At 44.0% G+C, this 23,091-nt stretch overlaps 1 protein-coding gene across 2 annotated transcripts in view; it reads left to right on the forward strand.

The window, feature by feature from the left end:
* The window catches only part of ascc3 (activating signal cointegrator 1 complex subunit 3), a 170,337-nt gene that overhangs the window by 36,626 nt on the left and 110,620 nt on the right, over positions 1-23,091 (forward strand). Inside the window, exons 6-8 of one of the 2 annotated variants that reach the window (XM_031575751.1) lie at positions 7,478-7,670; positions 14,717-14,852; positions 18,995-19,120. In XM_031575751.1, the coding sequence (XP_031431611.1) occupies positions 7,478-7,670; positions 14,717-14,852; positions 18,995-19,120 (455 nt within the window). The remainder of the gene's footprint in view (positions 1-7,477; positions 7,671-14,716; positions 14,853-18,994; positions 19,121-23,091) is intronic. The other variant, XM_031575753.1, reaches the window with a different exon arrangement.

A 23,091-nucleotide genomic window follows, 5' to 3' on the forward strand; every position in this document is an offset into this window, starting at 1 on the left:
GCCTCACCCACTGAATTTTTAAAAAATAATTATTTTTAACATAAATAAGCCGCACAAGTCCATAAGCCGCAGGTGCTTACCGGTACATTGAAACAAATTAACTTTACACAGGCTAAAATGAATATCAAAAGTAATACAATAGTGATGCATATTATTAGTTTTGCCAGTTACGATAAGTGCACTGTTGCTTTAAGAGAGCACAGTTGCACGAGTCAATCAGAAGCTAGAACGTTAGATTGAAGACAGTGAGATAGAAGAAAGACGCTAGTTTGAAACCAGTGATCTAAAGAACTTGAAAAGACTGGATTTGTATTGTTGTAAACTTTTTTTAAATGTTTTGAGTTGTGTTCTGTCTACGCCGGTAGACTGTGGTTATTTTGCCATTAGTTAAGTTATTGAGAGATACTGAGAAATCGCGTGGAGCTAAGCATCCATGCGGCTGCATGCATGCTAGCATCCTAGCTCCACAAAGCCACCGTAAACACAAAGCCACCGTATACAGTCACAGGTATCATAATCCATAAATTAGCCGCGTCATTGTTTAAGCTGCGAGGTTCAAAGCATGGGAAAAAAGTAGCGGCTTATAGTCCGGAAATTACGGTACTTACTTTTCCACTATACTCTACATAACTAATTCCCCTAACATCGTATGTAGCTTGCTTTTGTGCATGTTTATCAGGCCCGTTGGCCTATATGTTAAATAATGTGAAGACCACGGCAATGATTACATTTTGGTGGTTTGAGCTGTGCTGGGCTTTTGTCAAGTCAACACGACATATTTAATAATTTCACAATGGCGATTTAAAAGTTGAAATATATTTACAACATGCACTGACTGTTTTTTGGACTTGAACCAAACAAATGATGAGTGACTTGTAATCACAGCACATTTCTTCCAAATGCTCACTATTAAGGCCACAGATTTATTTCATTTTCAGGTGCTGGCATTGAAGGATAGTCATGCAAGGCTAAAGAACTTATCATTGTTTAACGTTTTAGAATATATTCTGCAACAGTTTCATAGGCATAGTAAATCTTGTTGATGGTAGTGTCTGTCTGACTTTATAAGTAGTCTGCCCTGGCCTTTACTAACCCAGTATCTCCAATCTGAATATGCAGGCTTTAGAAAGTTCTCCCCCAGTCCCTTCATATTAACCTTGCGAACCCTAGTGATCTTTTGCTGATGATTCAGCCGACACTGCGCTAATATCTACACACTGCCTTAACATATTGGCTTTGGGAATTGTGTGAGTGTGTGTGGTCATGTGTGTGAGGGAGAACTATTTGCTAATTCCCTCCAGCAGACAAATTCCCCTCTCAACAGATCCCTATTAAATAATGTTCAGGATTGCAAGCCTACCAGGTTAGAAAAGTTTCTAGTTCATTTCTGATCACTGAGGTCTCTATCATTCATTGTCAGGCAAAACCAGTAGTCTTGTGTTTTTTATTATAATTGAATTGACATAGTGTTTTAATATTGTTCTGTTCTTGTGTGTTGTTATGTCTTCATTTCATGCACTAGAGACAAAAGACACTCATTTTCAATGTGTCATCTGTTTTCACAAATTTCACAACCATACCATTTTATCCATACTAGAATGTTATTGGAATTAAGTTGAAATAAAATCTTATTGAGCCTTTAAACTCATATCTGTAATCATGAATAATCCTGTACTTGTCACGATTTGGGACCTGTCTGCAGTCACAGTCCTTGTGTGTTTTTGTGATTTTCAAGCCTCTTCTTTTGTTTAAGTTAACTTCAGTGTTTGATACCTTCTGAGCTTTTTCTGACTTTTGTGTTTCGTCAAGATCTTCTGAGTTTTGGATTATTCCTACTTAGGTTGTTTTTGCACATACTGCATTTGGGTCCTCCTCCTACTTGGCTGAGTGAGTTCCTCACTGAACCGGAAAACCAGCGGTCAGGGTTCGATTCCCGACTCCGGCCCTGACAGTACTATTATTTATAGAAACTGAACAGACCATTATTGACCATCCCAGGCCTTACTACATTGATATTCTACTCACTCAAATTACCATGCAGTAGGCCCATGCATGAATTTAGGAACGGCTTTTATTATTGAAATGCCATCTCCTTAGAAAGCCGAAGGGCTAAATAAACAGGCGGACGCAACAAGAGGCCTTCATTTTAATATCATATCGAACACTATTTACAATTTTACTGCTGGATATAAGGCAGAATAACATAAACACACCTCAGCAACTCATTCAGCTTCAGTTTTTCCTCTCAAACTTTCTCTGAAAGGATATAGCAAAGTAGTTAGGATCAGCAGGTGAGGCTATTTGACTGAAAGCAAGTGTGATGAGTTTAAACCGCGGAACAGGTAAAACAGGTGGTAAAATATTTAGTCTGAGAGGACAGCAATTGTGTGGGATGCAACAGGATATAACAGGAGCAACGCATTCAGCTGACATTTCTCTGCTTGATGTTTATCAGCAAATATGAAAAAAAAAAAATCTTTGGTTACTAATTGGCGTTTCATTTTGTGAATTAGTCTCACTACCCCCCTCTCTCCTCTCCTCTCCTCTCTCTCTCTCTCTCTCTCTCTCTCTTTCTCTCTCTCTTTCCTTTAACCCACCTCATGGGTCAGCATAATGTAGGATTAGACATGAGCTGTCCCTCTCCAACTCCTCGCTGGCTGTGCAGTCAGAACATTGGGAAAGTTTATACTCATTTAAGTGGAAATAGACATCAGCAATGGAAATGCCGGAAGTGCTCTAACCCCCTCCTACACCAGAATCCACCCCCCCCCCCCCCACACACACACACACAAACACCTGCCAGCTGCCAAGGTGATTTCACGCTCTCACCGATCCCATTAAAGTGGGATAATGTTGGATTGGATTCCCCAACAAACACCCGAGATATGCATTAAAGGCAAAAAGGCATAAAGCCCATTTGTTTTCCTTGTTACTCAGTAAACAACCTGATTGTTGACACCTCAGTTTCTTTGTTTCTTGTTCCCCATCTGCAGACACAGTTTACTTTCCTTCCAGGTCACCTCAATCCAGGGTGACCTCCCTAATCAGTCAGACACCCACACAAACTTGGGGTGTCTGTGACGGACCATCCGAGGCGTGTGTGTGTCTGTGTGTGTGTGTGTGTGTGTGTGTGTGTGTGGAGGGGGGTTGGTGCCCAGTTGTCTAGCAGAGTCTAATTAAAGTACCTTCACATCACTTAATTAAGGCACCTCTGAGAACGGCTCATTATCTCAAGTGGATCCCTTAATATATTCCTACAAAAGCCAGTTGTCTTGGCGATTGGATGTGGATTCTGTGGTCACCCTAGGTGAAGTCATACCTAATCTTGACTGAATTAAATCCTAGTTTGGACATTTAGCTTTTTTTGTTGCTGAAATTGCTATAATGTTGCCAGCTTGTTGTGCAAGCAGTTAGGTGGGAAAAGAGCATTTCTAGCTGAAATGCAAAAGATAAAGGATATAAGGATATTTATGCAAAAAATGGCAAACGCTGGACCAAACCCTGAGACAAAAGAATTGAAAGGAAAAAAGAAAAGGCGAGGTACCAGATAGTATAACACAGTGTAGACCAAGGTTATAATAGTTTTAGTTTTATTTTGGTATTAAATCTGAATTTCTGTTTCATTTAAGTCTCATTAGTTTCAATTTAGTTTTTATTTCATGGACTCATTTCTATTTCATTTTAGTTTATTATAGTTTCAGTTTTAGTGAAGGACAAAAGTTGTCAAGGCTTAGTGTGGTGTGAAAAATAGCCTGCTTATCATCGAAGAAATCAACATTTCGAGACTAAACTTAACTAACATACAAAATACATTTGTTTCAGACTGAAAGCCTGTCAATAGACCTACTTGTGCAAGGACACATTAAAATATTCAATAATTTCCTTCCAGGAAACAACATGACATGGGTTTTCACCCGGGGCGCCTGCAGGATTCTTGTTCATGTTACCACACTCAAGAAAGTTGTGCCACAGTAGAGTGTACCACGCACAATCTGTGGCAGCAGCTCATTTACGGTAAACGTAGAGAACCAATCTATTGACGTGAACAGAAGTGAATGAGAGCCCCTGGAGCGTGGGACAGGGTGACAAAGACTGCACTGCGAAACAAGCCTCGTTTGAAAAGAAATTGGTTGATTGGAACATTATGTTATTACATAACTTGGCCTACTTTATGGTAGTTTAATGGACTGCTCTAGCCAGAACAGGATTTGGCTCTCATTTTGCCGTAGTTTTAAGTTAATAAACGTAGCCGTACATTTTTTGATAAACAAGTTTTCTTTCGGTTTTAGATCATTCAGCTGCCTAACTTGCTAGCACTGAACCCAGTGGTGGAGGGCTAGCATCCACATATTATAAACACATTTTCAAAGATATAATAAACGTTTTTCAGATAATTAGGTCTACTGAGGCAAGTGTGTTTCTTTGTCGCTTGTTCATCATGTGCACCAACAGAAACTCAGCCCTGGTTTTACACACTCTTGTTAAAAGAATGAAACTCAGCCTACCTTGCAGTGCAAGATTGACACTCCTGGTCCCTGTTGCATCACACTCCCTCAAAGTCCTCTCCATTATTGATTTCAAAGTCTTTATTAATACTCATTAGAGCCAATCCTGTTATAATCCTGTCAGAGCCAATGTCTCTGTCATACTGTTCCTCAGGTATGTCTTTAAACGTCTCAAGCAGCTAAATGGCCTTTCTGCCAGAGCAGTTGAGACGGGCATTGTCAGTTGAACTTTAATTATATTGAATGTTTGGGTACATGTCCATTGTCTCTCTTGAACAATGCACGTATCAGAATAAGCTCCTTCCCTGCTGCATCGTCGACATTTAGCTACAGATGCTGTTACCTGAATTTACCTTACATTCACTCGTTCCGCTTTAACTATTAAATTGGAAATAGTCCCGTACAGGTCTCACACCTCTCCCTGACATTTCTGATTTATCTGATCATAAGGCCAACCTCCACAGCGTCCTGACATACTATATCGCCATCTTAATGTTGTCGGCTATGAATACACAGAATTTTGGGAGAATTTTAAGAGATTCAGTGTCTGCTGTCTTGAAACGATAACGACAATGTATGTCTTGTCTTCAGATATTTAATTTCTATTTGTTTTTTTAGCAATCATTTTTAGTATATTTTCTCTGGGAAAATTATTTGATTTCAGTTTTAATAAAATGTTTTTAAACTTTAAGTTACTTTTAAAACATTCGTTTTTGTCTTAGATTTAGTTTCAGTTTACGAGAATAATCCTGATGTAGACTCAACAATCAGAACATCGCTTCAGTGTCTGGGTCAAATGCGAAATGTGCACTTGCAGATTGACCATAGTTTCCCTCTTGAGATGGGTCCAGATATCTCAAGACTGAGCTTTTTTTCCCAGCTTTTAAACTTCTGGGCAATCTCCAGCTGCATCCAAGGCCACAGCCAGAGAATGATGAATGCCAGTAATAGAAAATTAGTGCATAGCTTGATGTAGTCTTCATTGGAAAAATGGGACAAAACAAACACTGACATAAATTGAAATAATCGTAGCCTTCCACAACACGTCATAAATATGGAAGTAAGTAAATGACACTGTGCTGATGTTGCTCACATCTGGTTAAACGGGAGGGGAAATGATCACACAGAGACAACAATGAGTGATTACTTATAATAAAAACGCATCAAGTAAAGCTGTGTTTGCTTTCATACGAGTGTTAAACTGCAGCTGCGTAGATGCTTCCTCTGTTTTCAGCTGGATAGAGGAAGACATTTTAATATGAATGAGGGTAATGCCAGTGGTGATGGGGAATGAGTGAGTGAGTGAAGGAAAGGGAGATGGAGGGAGATGGAGGGAGACAAAAGGAGGGAAGGTGTGGGAGAGGGATGGGTGGGGGTTATTGGCGATCAAGCCTTTTTAGGAGATAAAGAAGAGATCATTCAGACAATCAGTCGAAGCCACTGTGCAATCATCAGATCTCATCTGTTTTCAAGAGCAGTTGTGCTTTTTATTGAGCTGTTGTGCTGCAGAGACAGGAGGCTGTCAGAGATTGGTTAACCCTCGCTGCGCCAGAGCCCAAGGCAGGTTTTTGAAAGGATTTGCCCGCTAAAACTGATGCCTCACTGATGCCCTGTTATTGGAGGTCTTATGAAGGTTCTTCCAGGCGTGCTGATCAGAGGCGAGCCTTCTCTTAATGCCCTGTGTGCATTTGGACATTTCTTCCGTGCAGTGCACAATACTCACAAGCATTTATGGCTACCTTCGCTTAATAATGCCTCACTTGTCATGCTCCTCATTTTGTTCTAGTAATTAGCTTTTACTGGCGGCTTTTAAACCAATAAATATTCAAATCCCAAGCACTTTTCCCTCACCAGCTTCTCGCTCAGCAGGGAGGAAAGATGGGTCCTCTGAGAGAACACAGGGGCAGTGTTAGACACACACACACACACACACAACTCTCAGTGGAACATCATCCCCTGTGGGATGAACTCTTTGTCCCTCAATGATTTACGGGAGATATTTAGAGGTTGTCTTTGATGGCATTGATAGCCAGACGTCTGCCATGACCAGCAAGAATTTCAACCGGTGATGTGTTGTGTATTGCAAACTTTACTAAGTTATTTAAGAAATTAAATAGTGGTTTAAAAAAGAATTGGGAACCGAACACAGTTGCTGTCCTGTGCACCTACAGAGACGGAACCCAGTGTTGTTGAAAGACTTTCCCTCTCCTCCGCTTCTTCAAACTTCTCTGCTTTTCTCTCTCTCTCTCCCCCCCCCCTCTCTCTCTCTCTTTCTCTCTTCCCCTCTCTCTCTCTCTTTCTCTCTCTCTGCGTGTGGCCTTTTTTGTGCCAGCCAGTCTCCTGGGCGCACAATTTATTCTGCCAATCATGTAGCGTTTAACATTGACAGGTAGTTGTTAAATGTAAATGAATCCCTCCCAGCATGAGAGAGTGTGACTGATTATGGCTATATATTATCATCTCAAGCCTCAATATGTGATTTTTCTCTCCTCGCTCAATGAAGGATCAAAGGACTGTAATATAGGTCATCCTTGCTTTTAGAATAAGCTATGATGTCAAGCCTTATATCCAGTCCATAACCGATATGTTTAGACAAATTAGTCTCAGCTTGTCCTGAAATTAGTGTGTGAGTGTGTGTGACAGTCAGTCAGTCAGTCAGTCAGAGTGCAGAGCGTCGTTTAGGTCGTTGCCTCATCTGCGTTGTCTGCCATTGGCCACCGAAGGGTACCATAAGGATGTCGACGCAGAAGGCTAGTGAGTTTTAAAGTTGCATGTCGTGTTAATGTGGGTCGCACGTTTCCCACACTGTCTGGTTCACTGTCTCAGCCTCCAGATCTTCCTCCTGTCTACTGATGCCCAACTAGTCCATATCGTATGTTGTGCTGCGCTGCACCCACATTGTGCTGCAGTGCTGCTGTTTGGTGTGGCTGGTCTCAGAGATGTGCTTATGGTGTTTCTGGTGTGGCGTGGAGCAGGTGGTGCGGAAGGCAGCAGGCCGGCCTACGGCTGCCAGGTGGTCGTCCAGTCGAAGCAGGAGCGGCTGATGATGAAGATGAACCGACGCGAGGAGAAGCGCGAGAGGAAGCGCGAGAAACGCGTCGACGACGGCGGCGAGTACGCCGAGGCCAGCTTCGCTTTCGACCCCAAGGAGATGAGGCTTCAAAGGTGAAAGCAAACATACACACACACACACACACACACACACACACACACACACACACACACACATACACTTGCACACATGTTGATTGGTTCCCAAAGGGAAATTGCAGTGTTGTAGCCCCAATTCACATAAATCACAAAACATACATCAACTTACACAAAATCACAAAACAGAAAACACTTAACTTATACAATAACAGACTACAAACAACTTACACAAAAGCACAGTAATAAAAATAAAACTGCTAATAGTTCTAACTAAACTTGAGATATAGCTCTAACTATGTAAATTAAATGTAGAATGCGCATCGTGCATTGCCACTCAGAAGATAAGCCTCCTCTCCCAGCTCAGAGGAGAGTCCTTATATCTTGCTTTTGTAGTGGGCAGCAATGACTTCCTGTAGCGTTCCTTATTGCTGTGTAATAAGATGTAGGAGCCTCCAACTGAAACACTCTGACCAGTAGGGCGTGCAGGAGATGTGCAGAAGTGCGTCAATTATGTTGAGCAGTTTCTGCAACATCCTTCTCTCAACAACCAACATCTTGCTGCACACATTGAAGGACCTAAGCTTCCTCAGGAAGTAGAGTCTGCTCTGTCCCTTCCTGACAGCCTCAGTGTTCCATGTCCAGTCCACTCTTTTGTCAAGGTGAGCAGCCAGGTATCTGTAGTCCTCCACCTCCTCTACCTCAGGATGGACAAATGGTGTTCAGCTTAGTCCTGGCCCTAGAATCTACAACTATCTCCTTTGTCTTGGCCACATTTAAGAGGAGGTTCCCACACCCCACCACAAAGTGATCCTCCAGTATACCTCAATCTCCTGTCCATAACTGACACACCCAATAACCGCAGCGTCACCCCGGACATTTCTGCAGATGACAGGACTCCGAGTTGTTTTGGCAGTCTGAGGTACACAGGGTGAAGAAGAAGAAGGGTGAGCGTACAGACACACATCCCCTCAGTTGCACCAACTGGTCTGTCTGTTAGATAATCAATAATCCAGGAGGCCGTGGAGATGTCTACCTGCATCCTTTGGTGTTTCCCTCGCAGCAGTACAGGCTGGCACTTGAGAAATCGAAGAACATGACAGCGCCTGATGTGTGTCAACGTCAATGTTTTAGAACACGGGTTCTGTTTCCTGCCCAACAGGCCCATACAAATGGCTTGGATTTCAATTAAATCAATGTATTTTTACCGTCTTCAACGAATGGAGCCACCTTCTATGGCACTGTGGATTAAAAGCATGACTTTTCTTTTCTTAGCAACTGTTGCCACTCGTAAACAAACGAATGTTACCAAGCTTATAGCAAGTAGTTAGCTAGCTAATATAGATTCTGACTTAATGGTATAGTTATATCGATCAAGCCATTGTACATTTTTAATGCACTGACACTTAAAAATGGTCTGTTTTTCACCGTTTTGACATAACCAGGTACAAAATGCCAGAAATGTACTCCAGTTAAGGTAGTCCATATCAAGCTAACGTTAAAGGGCATTTAGCATAAAATTAAGGCAATCTTTCACCTGGTATACACAATGTCAGTTAAAGTGTCATTTAGCTAGGTAGTGGTAGTTTCTCATCAGTTGTTACATTACTGATGCGGATTCTTTGTGGATGAGAAGTCCCTTTGAACTGCATGACTATGGCTTCTGTGGGATTTAGTCTTCTTTTCCCCATACATCCAGCCACGCCCACATTCAGAGATGCGTTGCCCACTGGATCTATGCAAAACATGTATTTCTGCCCCTCCCATCAAACCCCACCCCTTCCACGCCAAAAACAGAGACAGTAAGCTGACATTGAGAAGTTACTGAGAGTCTCTGTTATAGCAATCTGCTGAGGGTCCTGTACTGAATCTGTTGAAGAGCACAAACAACCCATAGGCTCTGTTCAGTTCTCTGCATATTTCATCACAGCTTTGGACTGGAGAAATTGGAATAAAAGAAAAAAAAATCCTAAAGATGTTTTTTTTTTTTTTTTTTTTGTGGAGGATTTTCTCTTTGAAAGTTTAATTTCACAGGATAAAATAGAGCAGTGGTCTGTTTAATTAAAGGAATGCCGCTCGGCCGAGCTCGCTGGAGCGTGGGTCGAGAGATTAGAGGGGGAGGTGAAGCCACGTTTTGCAGGCGACACTCTGTCCTCACAGACCCCCCTGCTCCTCACACACACACCCCTGCGCCTCCCTTCTTCCCGCTCGTTTTTTTCCTCTGTGTCTGTCATCCCTTCCCTCTATCTCAGGGTGGACAGGTCTGACTTCCTCTGCACAGGAGAGAGGCTTCAGTCATTTGTGGCCTTGCGTTAGCGTTTCCGTTCCATTCAGTTACCGTTCCTTTTACCCGCTACATTGGCAAGATCAGCGACTTTAATATCGCACCTGTGGGTGCTATCGGCAGGCCCGGGTGAGATTGCTCCTGACACGTTAAAGGGAGATGTTTTGCCGTCTGACCGAGTGCCCGACTCCTCTGACGGCCTAACACACACACACACACACACACACACACACACACACACACCTAACACACACATACACCCAGCACACACACTTACAGACACACACAAACTCACAAACACCCACACACAGAAACAAACACGCACAAAGCACGGCCTGCGGTTTCCAGTGTAGATTTCCATCCCTCTATCTGATCTGGCTCTCGCCCGAGGGATCCTGTTGCGGCTAGGATTATAGCCCCGCTGATCCCTTGTCAGAAGGAAGCGGTGGTGGTGGAACACCCTCGGTTCAGCGAGGACTTTGACCGGATCAAGTTCAGCTCCAGAGCTCAAGCTCCAGCCTTTAACAGGGGGGAGGACGAGGGCAGCAACCGGCTGATGGACGGATGGCTCGGCTCGGTTCGGCTCGGCACGCTGTGCTGCGATGCTCTGTTGACTTAGTGAAACCCGAAGCCCAGTGTCTTAATGTGGAGCCTTCACTGCAAGGTCAGCGAAGCCCAGTGTCTTAATGTGGAGCCCGTCACTGCGAGGTCAGCGAAGCCCGGTGTCTTAATGTGGAGCCTTCATCGCGCGGTCAGCGGACAAGGCAGAACAAATCTGCACTCTGGGTAGAACTTGCCCACATGCACAGTGGATGTTAGGCAGCCTCTCATGTCGGAGTGCTGACCAGAAGCCCGGTGTTTTGTTCAGTGATTCCCCTAAAAACTCACAGTGCACTAGGGCTGTCAAAATTGCTAAAAAATTACGTTTGAATATTCGCTTTAAAAAAACACATATATTCGAACATATTCGAATTTCTGGTTGCGCATTAGGCACGTCAATAACAGGACTAATTAATACAACGAGACATAACTACTTGTATAGGTAATTTATTTAAGTTTAAACATATTTAACAACATATTACCTACACAAAAATAAGTAAATTAACTAATGGCCAAGACCGCAGAGCTTGCACACACGCACTCTTTCTTTCTCCCTCTCTCTGCCTCTCCCGCACCGTCGCGCTCTCTGCGCATAGCGGTTTAAATGAACGACAACAAGGGATACGGTACCTCGGTTCCAGTGCTTCACAGAACTCCCTGAAGCCTATCCCATCCACCACACTGATCGGCCTCATGTCCTTGCATATGAACGAAATCAATTTTTGCGTGCAGGCCTCCTGTCGTGCCGCAGGCAACGAACTTGTGACGGACGGCGCAAAATATGTATCCAGACGTGGCTGTTTCGCTGAAGTTGCACATATTAGGCCATATTCACTTGGATGCACATTTTGGAGATGTAGCCTCAAGTTGCTAGTTGTTGAATCGTAAGCTAACTCTAGCTTACATAGCTTACACACTACTTTATCTGTAGGCTCAACAAGTTTACAATTAACTGCCCAAAATCCTTTAGATTTTTGGGGGTTACAATCACTTTCTCTGCTGCGGTCAAGCAGGGTTCTGCACTTTCTGCCATCTTCCACCAAGTCAACTGTCAGCAGTGAGGCAACTTGTTGAGCCTACAGCTAAAGTAGTGTGTAAGCTAGAGTTAGGTTACCATTCAACAACTAGCAACGTGAGGCTACATCTCCAAAATGTGGAGATGTAGCCTCAAGTTGCTAGTTGTTGAATAGTAAGCTAACTCTAGCTTACATAGCTTATTCACTACTTTAGCTGTAGGCTCAACAAGTTTACCATCAACTGACCAAAATCCGAAATATTTCCAGACATCACTCTTTAGATCAGGGGTTTTCAACCAGGGGTCCGTGGCCCCCTGGTGGTCCGCGACGGCATTGCAGGGAGTCCGCGACATGAGCATATGTTGATCAGTTCACCATTGAATTTTTTTATTTTTATAAATTCGCTTTGATATTTCAACACATTTCCAGATTACTCTTGAATATCGTGAAAAATATCGAAGAAATTACACTGACAAGTGCTACAGGCGGAATATGTGTGGGGAGGGAGGGGGCGTGGCGACGGCGGTTAGTGATCTACCCTGATAACTGCACATATTTAAGGCATTGCAGGGGGTCCGCGACATGAGCCTATGTTGATCAGTTCACCATTGAATTTTTTTATTTTTATAAATTCGCTTTGATATTTCCACACATTTCCAAATTATTCTTGAATATCGTGAAAAATATCGAAGAAATTACAAAGAGTGCTACAGGCAGAATATCTTTGCAGGGGGAGGGGGCGTGGCGGAGGCTGGCGATGTACCCTGATAATTTCACATATTTAAGTGTTATAGGCAGAATATCTGTGCAGGGGGAGGGGGCGTGGCGGCGGCGGTTACAAACACGCACGCGCGTGCAGGCACATCAGTGGGCCGCAAATTACTTTCTAGTCAGAATGGTGGTCCCTGGGACAAATCCAGTTGAAAACCCCTGCTTTAGATGTTTGGGGGTTATAATCACTTTCTCTGCTGCGGTCAAGCTGGCTTCTGCACTTTCTGCATCTCGCAAGTCAACTGTCAGCAGTGACTCTGTGCCAGACAGTGCGACTCCTGTGACCTGTCCCTGATCTCAGGCGCGCGCCCACTAGGGTTGGGTACCGAGAACCGGTACCAATATGGAACCGGTTCCAATACAACCGGTACCTACCCGGACCGAAATGCAACGCAGATTTCGGTGCTTCATTTCGGTGCCTGAGCCAATTGAACACGGTCGCTAGGCAGATTCTGTGGGGCACATGTAAAACTGCCCCAGCTCCCAATGTCAACTTTGTCCTGTGTCGCTCACGCTCATTGGTGTTTTCATAGCAACAGTCTTATCTGATAAATGCCGAAATGAAGCACCAAAATCCGCGTTGCATTTCTGTCCGGGTAGGTACCGGTTGTATTGGAACCGGTTCTGATATGACAGTGAAGAGCAGGCAAGCACAAACAAAACTAGCCATCAACCTTTTAACAGAGAAAATACCGAAAGGTAAACGGTCAAAAGTGTGGCTGTATTTCGCCCAAAAAGATTCAAACATCGCGACGTGCAGCAAATGCAACAAAATAATTGCGTGAAAAGAGGGGAGAGAAGGCAAGAGTCAACGGCAGATCAGCAACCGAAGACTGAAAAATATACGGAGATGACAGCTAAACTACCAACGGTAGTCTCTTAAAGGGGCAGTACACATTTTCTAGTACTCAGTGTGTTCAAGTAACAAGAGTAACTATAAACAAGATAGAAAAGATAGGTATAAACAAATCATGAAATGGTGAAATTTCATGAAATAAATGCAAACAAAATAATACATTTTTGACTCCAAAGACCAATATGCTCATATTTTTGCAAAAGAAGTTTGAAGCTGTTTTTTGTATTTATTTATATTTATTTAAGTATACTATAAACTGTTGTTTACAGTTAATATAATGTTCATAGTTTGAAGTTAAAAAGTTTGAAGCTGTAGTTAGAAGCCAAGTGTTTTGTATGTATTTATATTTATAATATACTTTAAACAGTTCATATATTGTTCAATTTGAAGAAAAAAAATTGCCTTGGCAATAAAAAAAGCCTTTCTTTAATGTCGTCAATCGTCGCTTTGTGCTTTTTAAAAAAAAGTAGCGGTTCAGGCACCATTTAGGCACCGGTATAGTTTTAAAAGTATCGGTTTAGCACCAGTATCGGAAAAAACCCAAACGATACCCATCCCTAATTGTGTACTTTCAGATACATATCTGTGTGTACAGGCCTCATCGACAGCATCGGAGAGGGTTTTCTCCTGTGCAGGTCATGCGATTAGTCAGGAAAGGTGTCGCATTTTGCCGGAGAAGGCAAATATGCTGATATTTCTACAAAAGAATTGCTGAAGTATTGAAGCTGTAGTGTGTGTACAGAGTGTGTGTGTGTGTTTTGTATTTATTTGTATTTATTTAAGTATAGTCTAAACTTTTGTTAACAGTTCATATATTATTTAAGTTTTAAGTTAAAAAGTGTTTTGTATTTATTTATATATATAATCTACTTTAAACAGTTCATATATTTGGCAATAAAAAAAGCCTTTCTTAAATGTCGTCAATTGTAATTTTTTTTAATTTATTTTTTTATTTTTTATAAAAGTATCGGTTCCGGCACCGTTTAGGCACCGGTAGCGTTTTAAAAGTATCGGTTATGTACCGGTATCGGATAAAAACCAAACGATACCCATCCCTAGCGCCCACCCGCAAAGCAGACAGTGCTGCCGCTGTTTTTTTTTGTTTTTTTTTACATTCGAATATTAATTTTTACATTCGAAATTCTATTTTTAACAACTATTCGAATTTATATTCGAATTTAGAATATTTGTTGACAGCCCTACAGTGCACTCCCCAAGGACATCAGCCCTGCTTAGCAGGCTTTGTGTGTGTGTGTGTGTGTGTGTGTGTGTGTGTGTGCTGGTGTGTGTGTGTGTGTGTGTGTGCTGATATGTTGTGGTTTGTGAGTTTGTGTGTGTGTGTTGGTTTCAGATAGTTGGTGAGTGTGTTTGTGTGTGAGTGTGTGTCTGTGCAGTGTCTGATGATTAGTGTTCGTGTGTGTGTGTGTTGGTATCAGATAGTTGGTGAGTGTGTGTGTGTGTGTGTGTGTGTGTGTGTGTGTGTGTGTGTGTGTGTGTGTCTACAGTGTTTGATGATTAGTGTGTGTGTTGTCCATAGGGAGCAGGCCCTGCTCACAGCCCGCCGTTCACCAGTGCTCGGCCGACACTACGAGCCTGAGAGGATCCGCTTCCCGAACGTCTACGACTCTTTCGCCGAGGCAGTCAAAACGTCTGCCTTTGTGGGAGGAGCCAAGGTAAGGCATCGCCCACTCAAGACCTGCGCCAAGACCTGAGCCAATCAGAAAGAGCTGTTTCATTGACCTGCCAGAGACTATAGAGGGGCAGTATTCAGTAGTACTATTCAGTAGCGTTAGAATGAACGGGACATAGGTAATCTGTTTCTATGAGGTCTGAGTGAACACAAACATGCTTCTTATGTATAATAATAAAAAAATGTATCAATTGGAGCCATATTCAAAGAGCAAATGTATTAGTTCCATGTTCATGTTTGATATGAACATGGGTTTGAGCCTCATCATGTGGAGTTTATTTTGTAACCTGTGGGGGTGGGGGGTCGTGATGGAGGGAGGTCTTGAGGAGCCCACTCCAGCCTCCTGAGCCTTATTTACTCATCGTTACGCCAGTTTGGGTCATTATTCTGCATTATCCACTACAAGATTACCCAAAGCCTTTGTTTTAATCCCATTTTTATGATATCTTCATTTTAATTCCTGCTGGTGTTTGGCTCAATGCTGATTTGCATAAACTCATTAGTGTCTTCTTTTTTGTGTGAGTGTGCGGTGCGTGTGTGAGTGTGTGTTTGTGTGTGTGTGTGTTTGCATGGATGTGTGTTCTTCGGTGGGAAGCAGGTGTTTCATCTGAAAGCATGGTGGTTAGATCAAGTCGACACTGAGTGCAGCTGTTCAGCTTGTGTGTGCTTTTGTGTGTGTTGTGTGTGTGTGTGTGTGTGTGTGTGTGTGTGTGTGTGTGTGTTGTGTCAGTGTGTGTGTTGCGTCATCGTGTGTGCGCGTGTGTGTTGTGTCAGTATGTGTGTGTGTTGTTGATTGCAAAAGAGAAAAAGCGAGGTGGTGGGTGGGTGGCTGTATGAGATGAGAGAGTGAATGAGGGAAAGATGATGTTGGTGTCATATATGCGAGGGGCTAAATGAGTGCGTCGGGGTCTGTGCTGCCTGTTTTAGTGCTGCACTTATGAATTGGAGGCGGCCGGAAGAGGCCATTCATCAGGCTTGGCGACAGCTCCACCACTGACGTGTGTGTGTGTGTGTGTGTGTGTGTGTGTGTGTGTGTGTGTGTGTGTGTTCAGCTCCACCACTGACATGTGTGCAGAGGGCTCTTAGGCTAGAGTTCAGCTTACCGGCAAGCAGATATCCTGCAGTAATGAGTCAGAAAAGAGAGGAGCTTAGGATTTTGTTTTAAAGTACATACAAATATAAATCAATATCAGGATAAATATATTACAGTCAGTGCACATTGCATTAGCATTTGGTCTTGTTGTTTTGTGCACTCTGCCATGCGCTTGTTCACACGAGATAAACACAGCCTCAGTAAGCTAATTGCTCATCCAGGATTGGCACTTCTGATTTTTTTTAACGGAGACATGCATCACGGGCCGACCTTCGATCATAGCAAAATCTTCGAACTGTCGATGTAAACGCCCACAAACAGCTGAATTAGCAGCCAGGCTCAATGTTTTGTGTCTTGAGGCTAGATGTGGATTCCCAAATGTCTATTCTCCCAGAGTTGTAGCATCGATCAATTTAGAAAAAAAGCTGAAAATCCACAGTCCAACTGTACTTCATGTGATGTGCATTAAAACACAACTTCAGAGTAATTAACAACTTCTAGGTCTGCGTGCAGATAATAGACAAAACCTTTGTGCCCCGGCAAAAATGCCCAGTTTTTTAGGATATATTGTTTTTTACAGTCTCCGAGTTAATCACCGTGCTAGGATATCTTGCATCGTATTGCCTAGTCTGCCATATTGTCGTCAGGCTCATCTCCTGGATAACACAGAAAGGCCTCAGGGGTTGTTCCCAGTGGATGCAGGAGTGAGGGGTGGTGTTGGTGTCTGTGTGTCTGTAGGAGTGAGGGGTGGTGTTGGTGTCTGTGTGTCTGTGTGTCTGTAGGAGTGAGGGGTGGTGTTGGTGTCTGTAGGAGTGAGGGGTGGTGTTGGTGTCTGTGTGTCTGCAGGAGTGAGGGGTGGTGTTGGTGTCTGTGTGTCTGTAGGAGTGAGGGGTGGTGTTGGTGTCTGTGTGTCTGTAGGAGTGAGGGGTGGTGTTGGTGGCTGTGTGTCTGTAGGAGTGAGGGGTGGTGTTGGTGTCTGTGTGGCTGTAGGAGTGAGGGGTGGTGTTGGTGTCTGTAGGAGTGAGGGGTGGTGTTGGTGTCTGTGTGTCTGCAGGAGTGAGGGGTGGTGTTGGTGTCTGTAGGAGTGAGGGGTGGTGTTGGTGTCTGTGTGTCTGTAGGAGTGAGGGGTGGTGTTGGTGTCTGTGTGTCTGCAGGAGTGAGGGGTGGTGTTGGTGTCTGTGTGTCTGCAGGAGTGAGGGGTGGTGTTGGTGTCTGTAGGAGTGAGGGGTGGTGTTGGTGTCTGTAGGAGTGAGGGGTGGTGTTGGTGTCTGTGTGTCTGTAGGAGTGAGGGGTGGTGTTGGTGTCTGTAGGAGTGAGGGGTGGTGTTCGTGTTGGTGTCTGTAGGAGTGAGGGGTGGTGTTGGTGTCTGTAGGAGTGAGGGGTGGTGTTAGTGTCTGTGTGGCTGCAGGAGTGAGGGGTGGTGTTGGTGTCTGTAGGAGTGAGGGGTGGTGTTGGTGTCTGTAGGAGTGAGGGGTGGTGTTGGTGTCTGTAGGAGTGAGGGGTGGTGTTGGTGTTGGTGTCTGCAGGAGTGAGGGGTGGTGTTGGTGTCTGTGTGTCTGTAGGAGTGAGGGGTGGTGTCTGTGTGTCTGTAGGAGTGAGGGGTGGTGTTGGTGTTGGTGTCTGCAGGAGTGAGGGGTGGTGTTGGTGTCTGTGTGTCTGTAGGAGTGAGGGGTGGTGTTGGTGTCTGTAGGAGTGAGGGGTGGTGTTGGTGTCTGTAGGAGTGAGGGGTGGTGTCTGTGTGTCTGTAGGAGTGAGGGGTGGTGTTGGTGTCTGTAGGAGTGAGGGGTGGTGTTGGTGTCTGTGTGGCTGCAGGAGTGAGGGGTGGTGTTGGTGTCTGTGTGTCTGTAGGAGTGAGGGGTGGTGTTGGTGTCTGTGTGTCTGTAGGAGTGAGGGGTGGTGTTGGTGTCTGTGTGGCTGCAGGAGTGAGGGGTGGTGTCTGTGTGGCTGTAGGAGTGAGGGGTGGTGTTGGTGTCTGCAGGAGTGAGGGGTGGTGTTGGTGTCTGCAGGAGTGAGGGGTGGTGTTGGTGTGTCTGCAGGAGTGAGGGGTGGTGTTGGTGTCTTTAGGAGTGAGGGGTGGTGTTGGTGTCTGTAGGAGTGAGGGGTGGTGTTGGTGTCTGTGTGGCTGCAGGAGTGAGGGGTGGTGTTGGTGTCTGTAGGAGTGAGGGGTGGTGTTGGTGTCTGTAGGAGTGAGGGGTGGTGTTGGTGTCTGTAGGAGTGAGGGGTGGTGTTGGTGTCTGTGTGGCTGCAGGAGTGAGGGGTGGTGTTGGTGTCTGTAGGAGTGAGGGGTGGTGTTGGTGTCTGCAGGAGTGAGGGGTGGTGTTGGTGTCTGCAGGAGTGAGGGGTGGTGTTGGTGTCTGTAGGAGTGAGGGGTGGTGTTGGTGTCTGTGTGACTGCAGGAGTGAGGGGTGGTATTGGTGTGGCTCATGTGCTTGCACTGCCGCCTCACAGCAAGAAGGTCATGGGTTTGATTCCCACAAGGGGCGCTGTTGGCTCTGGGGGGCAGGTCCTCCCCAGACCTTCAGTGCTCAGGTGGGCTATCTCCCGGGCCTTTCTGTGTGGAGTTTGCATGTTCTCCCCGTGTTCACAAGGAGTTTCCTCCACTAATAACCCCAATCAGAAAAACATGCAAAAAGAACAGAACACTCCTGTCCGTCACTGACCGAGACGGACGGTTCAATTGGTCCCTGGGCGCTGAGAAGCTGCCCACTGCTCCTGGAGGATCCTGGAGGAGGGACGATCCGGGATGGGTTAAAGGCAGAAGTTGAATTCACGGCGACCTCAGGCCTGCGTGTTTGTGTGTGTGTGTGTCCTGTGTCGCCTACATATATAACACGTGTGTGTTGCAGTGGGTCGTTTGTGCAATAAAAAACTGACAGCAGTCAGCCTTGTTTGTTTGTTTGTGTTGGTGGTTGTGGTTCAGCCCAGTTATGGCCCCGATGCTGTCTGTGTGATTGGCAGCTGGGTGGGCCTGATTCTTGTGATGGGTCTTCCTCTCCACTAACACAGGCTGCCTGTCTTTCCCTGTGCCTCAGTTGATGCTTCCTGAGGGGATCCGACGGGATAACAACAAGTTGTATGAGGAGGTTTCCATCCCACCTACTGAGCCCATGCCTTTGGGATTCGAGGAGAAGGCTATCTACATCACTGACCTGGATGAGGTAAGGCCTTTACCCGCACCTGTCTGTTCATTTGTTCGGCCAGTATGTCTGGGAGAGTTTGTTGTAGTTCAGGCATGTTTTAATGGTGTGATAATGTGCCTGAAGCAATGCTTCATTAGAGAGAGAGAGAGATAGATATAGTTACAGTAAAATAGTTACAGTATTTAGCAGAAGCTTATGTCCAAAGTGACATACAAATCATAACTGCAAATTTTCTTTTGGCTAAAGTAAGAATAATCAATTATTAATGATTATTAATGCAAAAAGAGTGTGTGAGTGTGCGCGTATGCGTGCGTGCGTGTGTTTGTGTGTGTGTGTGTGTGTGTGTGTGTGTGTGTGTGTGTGTGTGACACGGGGTCCTAATGGCACTGCTGTAATAGTGAGCTCTAGATTGCTGTTCCTCCCTCTCAGTGGAGTGTGACAGCGGCTGACTGGCTAATGGACAGCCCCACAAAGCCCACTCAGGTCTGCCTGTCACCAGAGAAACATGTCACTCACTCACTCACTCACTCACTCACTCCCTTCCTCCCACATACATACACACACTAACACTATAAGACACACACACACACACACACACACACACACACTCACTAGCACTGTCAATCACACACACACACAAACACGTCTCACACACACACACACACACACACACACACACACACACACTCACTCCCACTTACATACACTTTCAGTCCCACATACAACACCTTCAGACACAAACACACACACACACATATACACCCTCACTAACACTGTCAATCTCACACACACACGCACACACATACACACTCACTCACTCACTCACTCACTCACTCACTCACTCACTCACTCACTCACTCACTGTCTGTCTCATGCACACTGACACACTGACACACACATACATACACACACTCACACTCACACTCACTCACTCTCTCATGCACACTGACACACGCACACACACACACACACACACACACACACACACACACACACACACACACACACACACACACAGATGTTGTTCAGCTCTCAATCATATATCCATGATGACTGATTTAGTGCTTCTGTTCAATCTATGGTTGCTTATTATTATGGTAAGCCCTAGCACAGTTTTGTTATTGTAATAAGTGTACAGATTTGTCAAAGGGCACTTATGCAGGATTACACATAATGTGACATAGAAAGCACTTATTGTCCATTAGTTAGAAAACTCTTTTTTATGTTCTGTTTTTGTTTGTACTGGTATAAATGCACACAAACAGTGATGATGGCAAGAATTCCTGACATGTTTGAATATCATTACATTTAATTCTTTCTATTGTGTTTTTCATTTAATTCACTCACAGTTTAGAATCTCATTAAGCCTCATTAATACAATTTATTAAATCTGCAATACTATGAACAACATATATCATACATGTACTGCAATGGACCTGTCGGTAATGTATTCATTGCAGAAAAAACATCACTGATTTAGAACATACTACAGTGGTGATGAAATGGTTGCCGGTTTGACAGTAAAATTACACGATTAATATTACCGTTAAAAATGTTAGTCACGGTTTAACCGTGGTCAGTAACTGCGCTTTGGAAATCTCATGTTAAATACTGTCCAGCATCGACCAAAGTTAGTAACAGTTCACCAGACGCAGGCATGAAAACATGGCTGAAAGCAGTGGCCGTGCTCCAGAGAGTTCTCATCCCTCTAAAGCCGTTTTCTCATATGAACAAGTTTGAGTTTGTCTATGTTAGGCGTGTTCTCACACGGTTTACCATTAGTTCACAAGGACGACACATGAGAGCATAGACATAGGACATATGTACAACAAGCTAGCTAGCTAGCTACCTAGCTAACAAACATGAACAACTACTTTTCTCTTGAATTGCATTGAATTACATTCAAATTCGTGAGAAAGTGTTGCTGCTCAGTTTAGCTAGCTAGCTAGTTAGTTATCACTAGGTGGTTGTGCATGAATTGTATTAAAGTTTAAGCTAAATAATTGTGACTGCACATATGTATAATTTGATTCAGCAATGTGTCTCAAGGGTTGTCATCAAGACTCCCACTCGCTCACTTGTGAATTCTCTGGGCAATGACCTGCTCTATACACACATAGGCTCAATCGGACATTACACAGGCTTTGTACTAGGGAGCTGGCAGGGTAAAGTTTAATGTCCAGTTCAACTGATTTGGACATTTGCGTTTGTGTCGCATACAGCCCCGCTGGGTAATGTCTGGATAAGTTAAGGTTTGCAGTGCATGTCTTAAAGTCTGCTGTGGTTGTATTTTGTTTTTGGTAAGAGTTCTGAGGGAAACTTGATTGAAGATGGTCACCCTGTCTGGCAAACATGCAAGAAGAAAACAGCAGTGATAGAGGGCAACACTTCAAGTGTGTTGTGACCACCACCCGCTACTTTAGAACAAAACAAGCTAAGGAATTCTGGTCAGGCACGACCAGTGCTGCGATATCTGTAGCACAAGATGACCATAGAATGTGAAGAAAGGTCTTTTTGTTTGCTGTTTTCTTATCTGTAATATGCACAAAGTGCAGTTCTCTCTCATGGTCACATGGTGCCACCTTTAATGTAAATGCACATTTTATATGGTTTTCATATGTTTACATAAGGTGTCGACCATGTTATTATTTTAATGTTTACGCAAACAAAAGTGCAAAGTGCTGCTAATTTTGTGGTTTTCACTTTAAAATGAATGAATGAAATGATTTGATAATGTTAAAGCTGTGTTAATACACAATCTTGATATTGCATTTTAATACAGTTTAATTTCTATGCTACAGAGGCACAAATAAAACCTATTCTCGATATTCCTGTTCTGTCATACTGGTGTGTAGCCATACAGACTCCCTCTGTTGTCCTTGGTTGTGCTATTCCATCACGTCAGGACCCAGACACTAGCCGCTGGTCCTGCATGCAGCTATATTTCTGCTGGCCAATAATGGCAATGTCAGAAAAGTCAACAGAGTTATGAGCCCATAATGTGCTCAGAAAATTAAAAGGGACAGTGATGGCAACAAGGATTTACTGCCGAGGTGCTGTCCTGTACCGCACGTGTCCGAGAGCCTCGGCTAAATATGCTTTTTTAATCTTAGTTATAAAAAAAATGATGATGAAAATAAAATCTTAGACCACTGTGGAGGTTGTTTGTCGTATTCAGGGATAAGTTATCAGGACAGTGATACTTTTGTTAGGTCTCTGTGGAGGCTCGGAGGGCTGTGAGTAGACCATGAGTCTGCTTTGATTTTAGTGACTGCCTTGGATTCTCCTTTGTAAAAAGGAGGGGTAGGCAGCCGTGTGATTAGCTATCTCTAACAGCAAGATTGGTCTGCATCTCTGCTTTTGTGTTTGTCTTAAGTGTATGTCTTGTGATTTCTATGTTGCCTGACCATATTATTGTTATGAGCGTTTTAGCACTTCGGACTCACAAACAGATTAATGCAAAATCAGGAAAAAATGCCCTTTTAGTACCCTGATAACTGATCTTATTGAAAGTGCAACACTGTTGTGCTGCCAAGCACAGATTCTAAAGCGGAATTTTCCCCTGACCATACTTTGCTTCCTAATCGTAATGAAGACAGCATTCTGTTAGATTGAATATTGGCTTAAACATCAAAATATTGTCAAAAGACTAGTAAACTTAAGTAAGTAAAAGATTTGCACCACAATCACATATTGTTCACCTTAACTTTTTGATCATGTGATCAAAGCATCCATGTAATTGCATAGGCCGGTGGCCGCTGCGGGTGCAGTCACATTCGCCTTTTCTTGCGGGAATGCATCTCTAGTTTATGCCTCCTCTTCCTCCTTGCTCTTCTTCCTTTTCTCCTTCTTCTTCTTCTTTGGAGATGTCCTCCGTCTTCTAAATTTCTTCGTCTGTGCTCGTCATCCCATGGCTTCCTTCTGAAGTTCCTTCTCCAGTCCCCACCGTCATCATCACCTTCCTGATCTTGTGCCCTTGTCCCGTATTC

The sequence above is a fragment of the Clupea harengus genome, chromosome 11 (genome assembly GCF_900700415.2).
Source record: "Clupea harengus chromosome 11, Ch_v2.0.2, whole genome shotgun sequence".
In the NCBI taxonomy this organism is placed as follows: Eukaryota; Metazoa; Chordata; class Actinopteri; order Clupeiformes; family Clupeidae; genus Clupea; species Clupea harengus.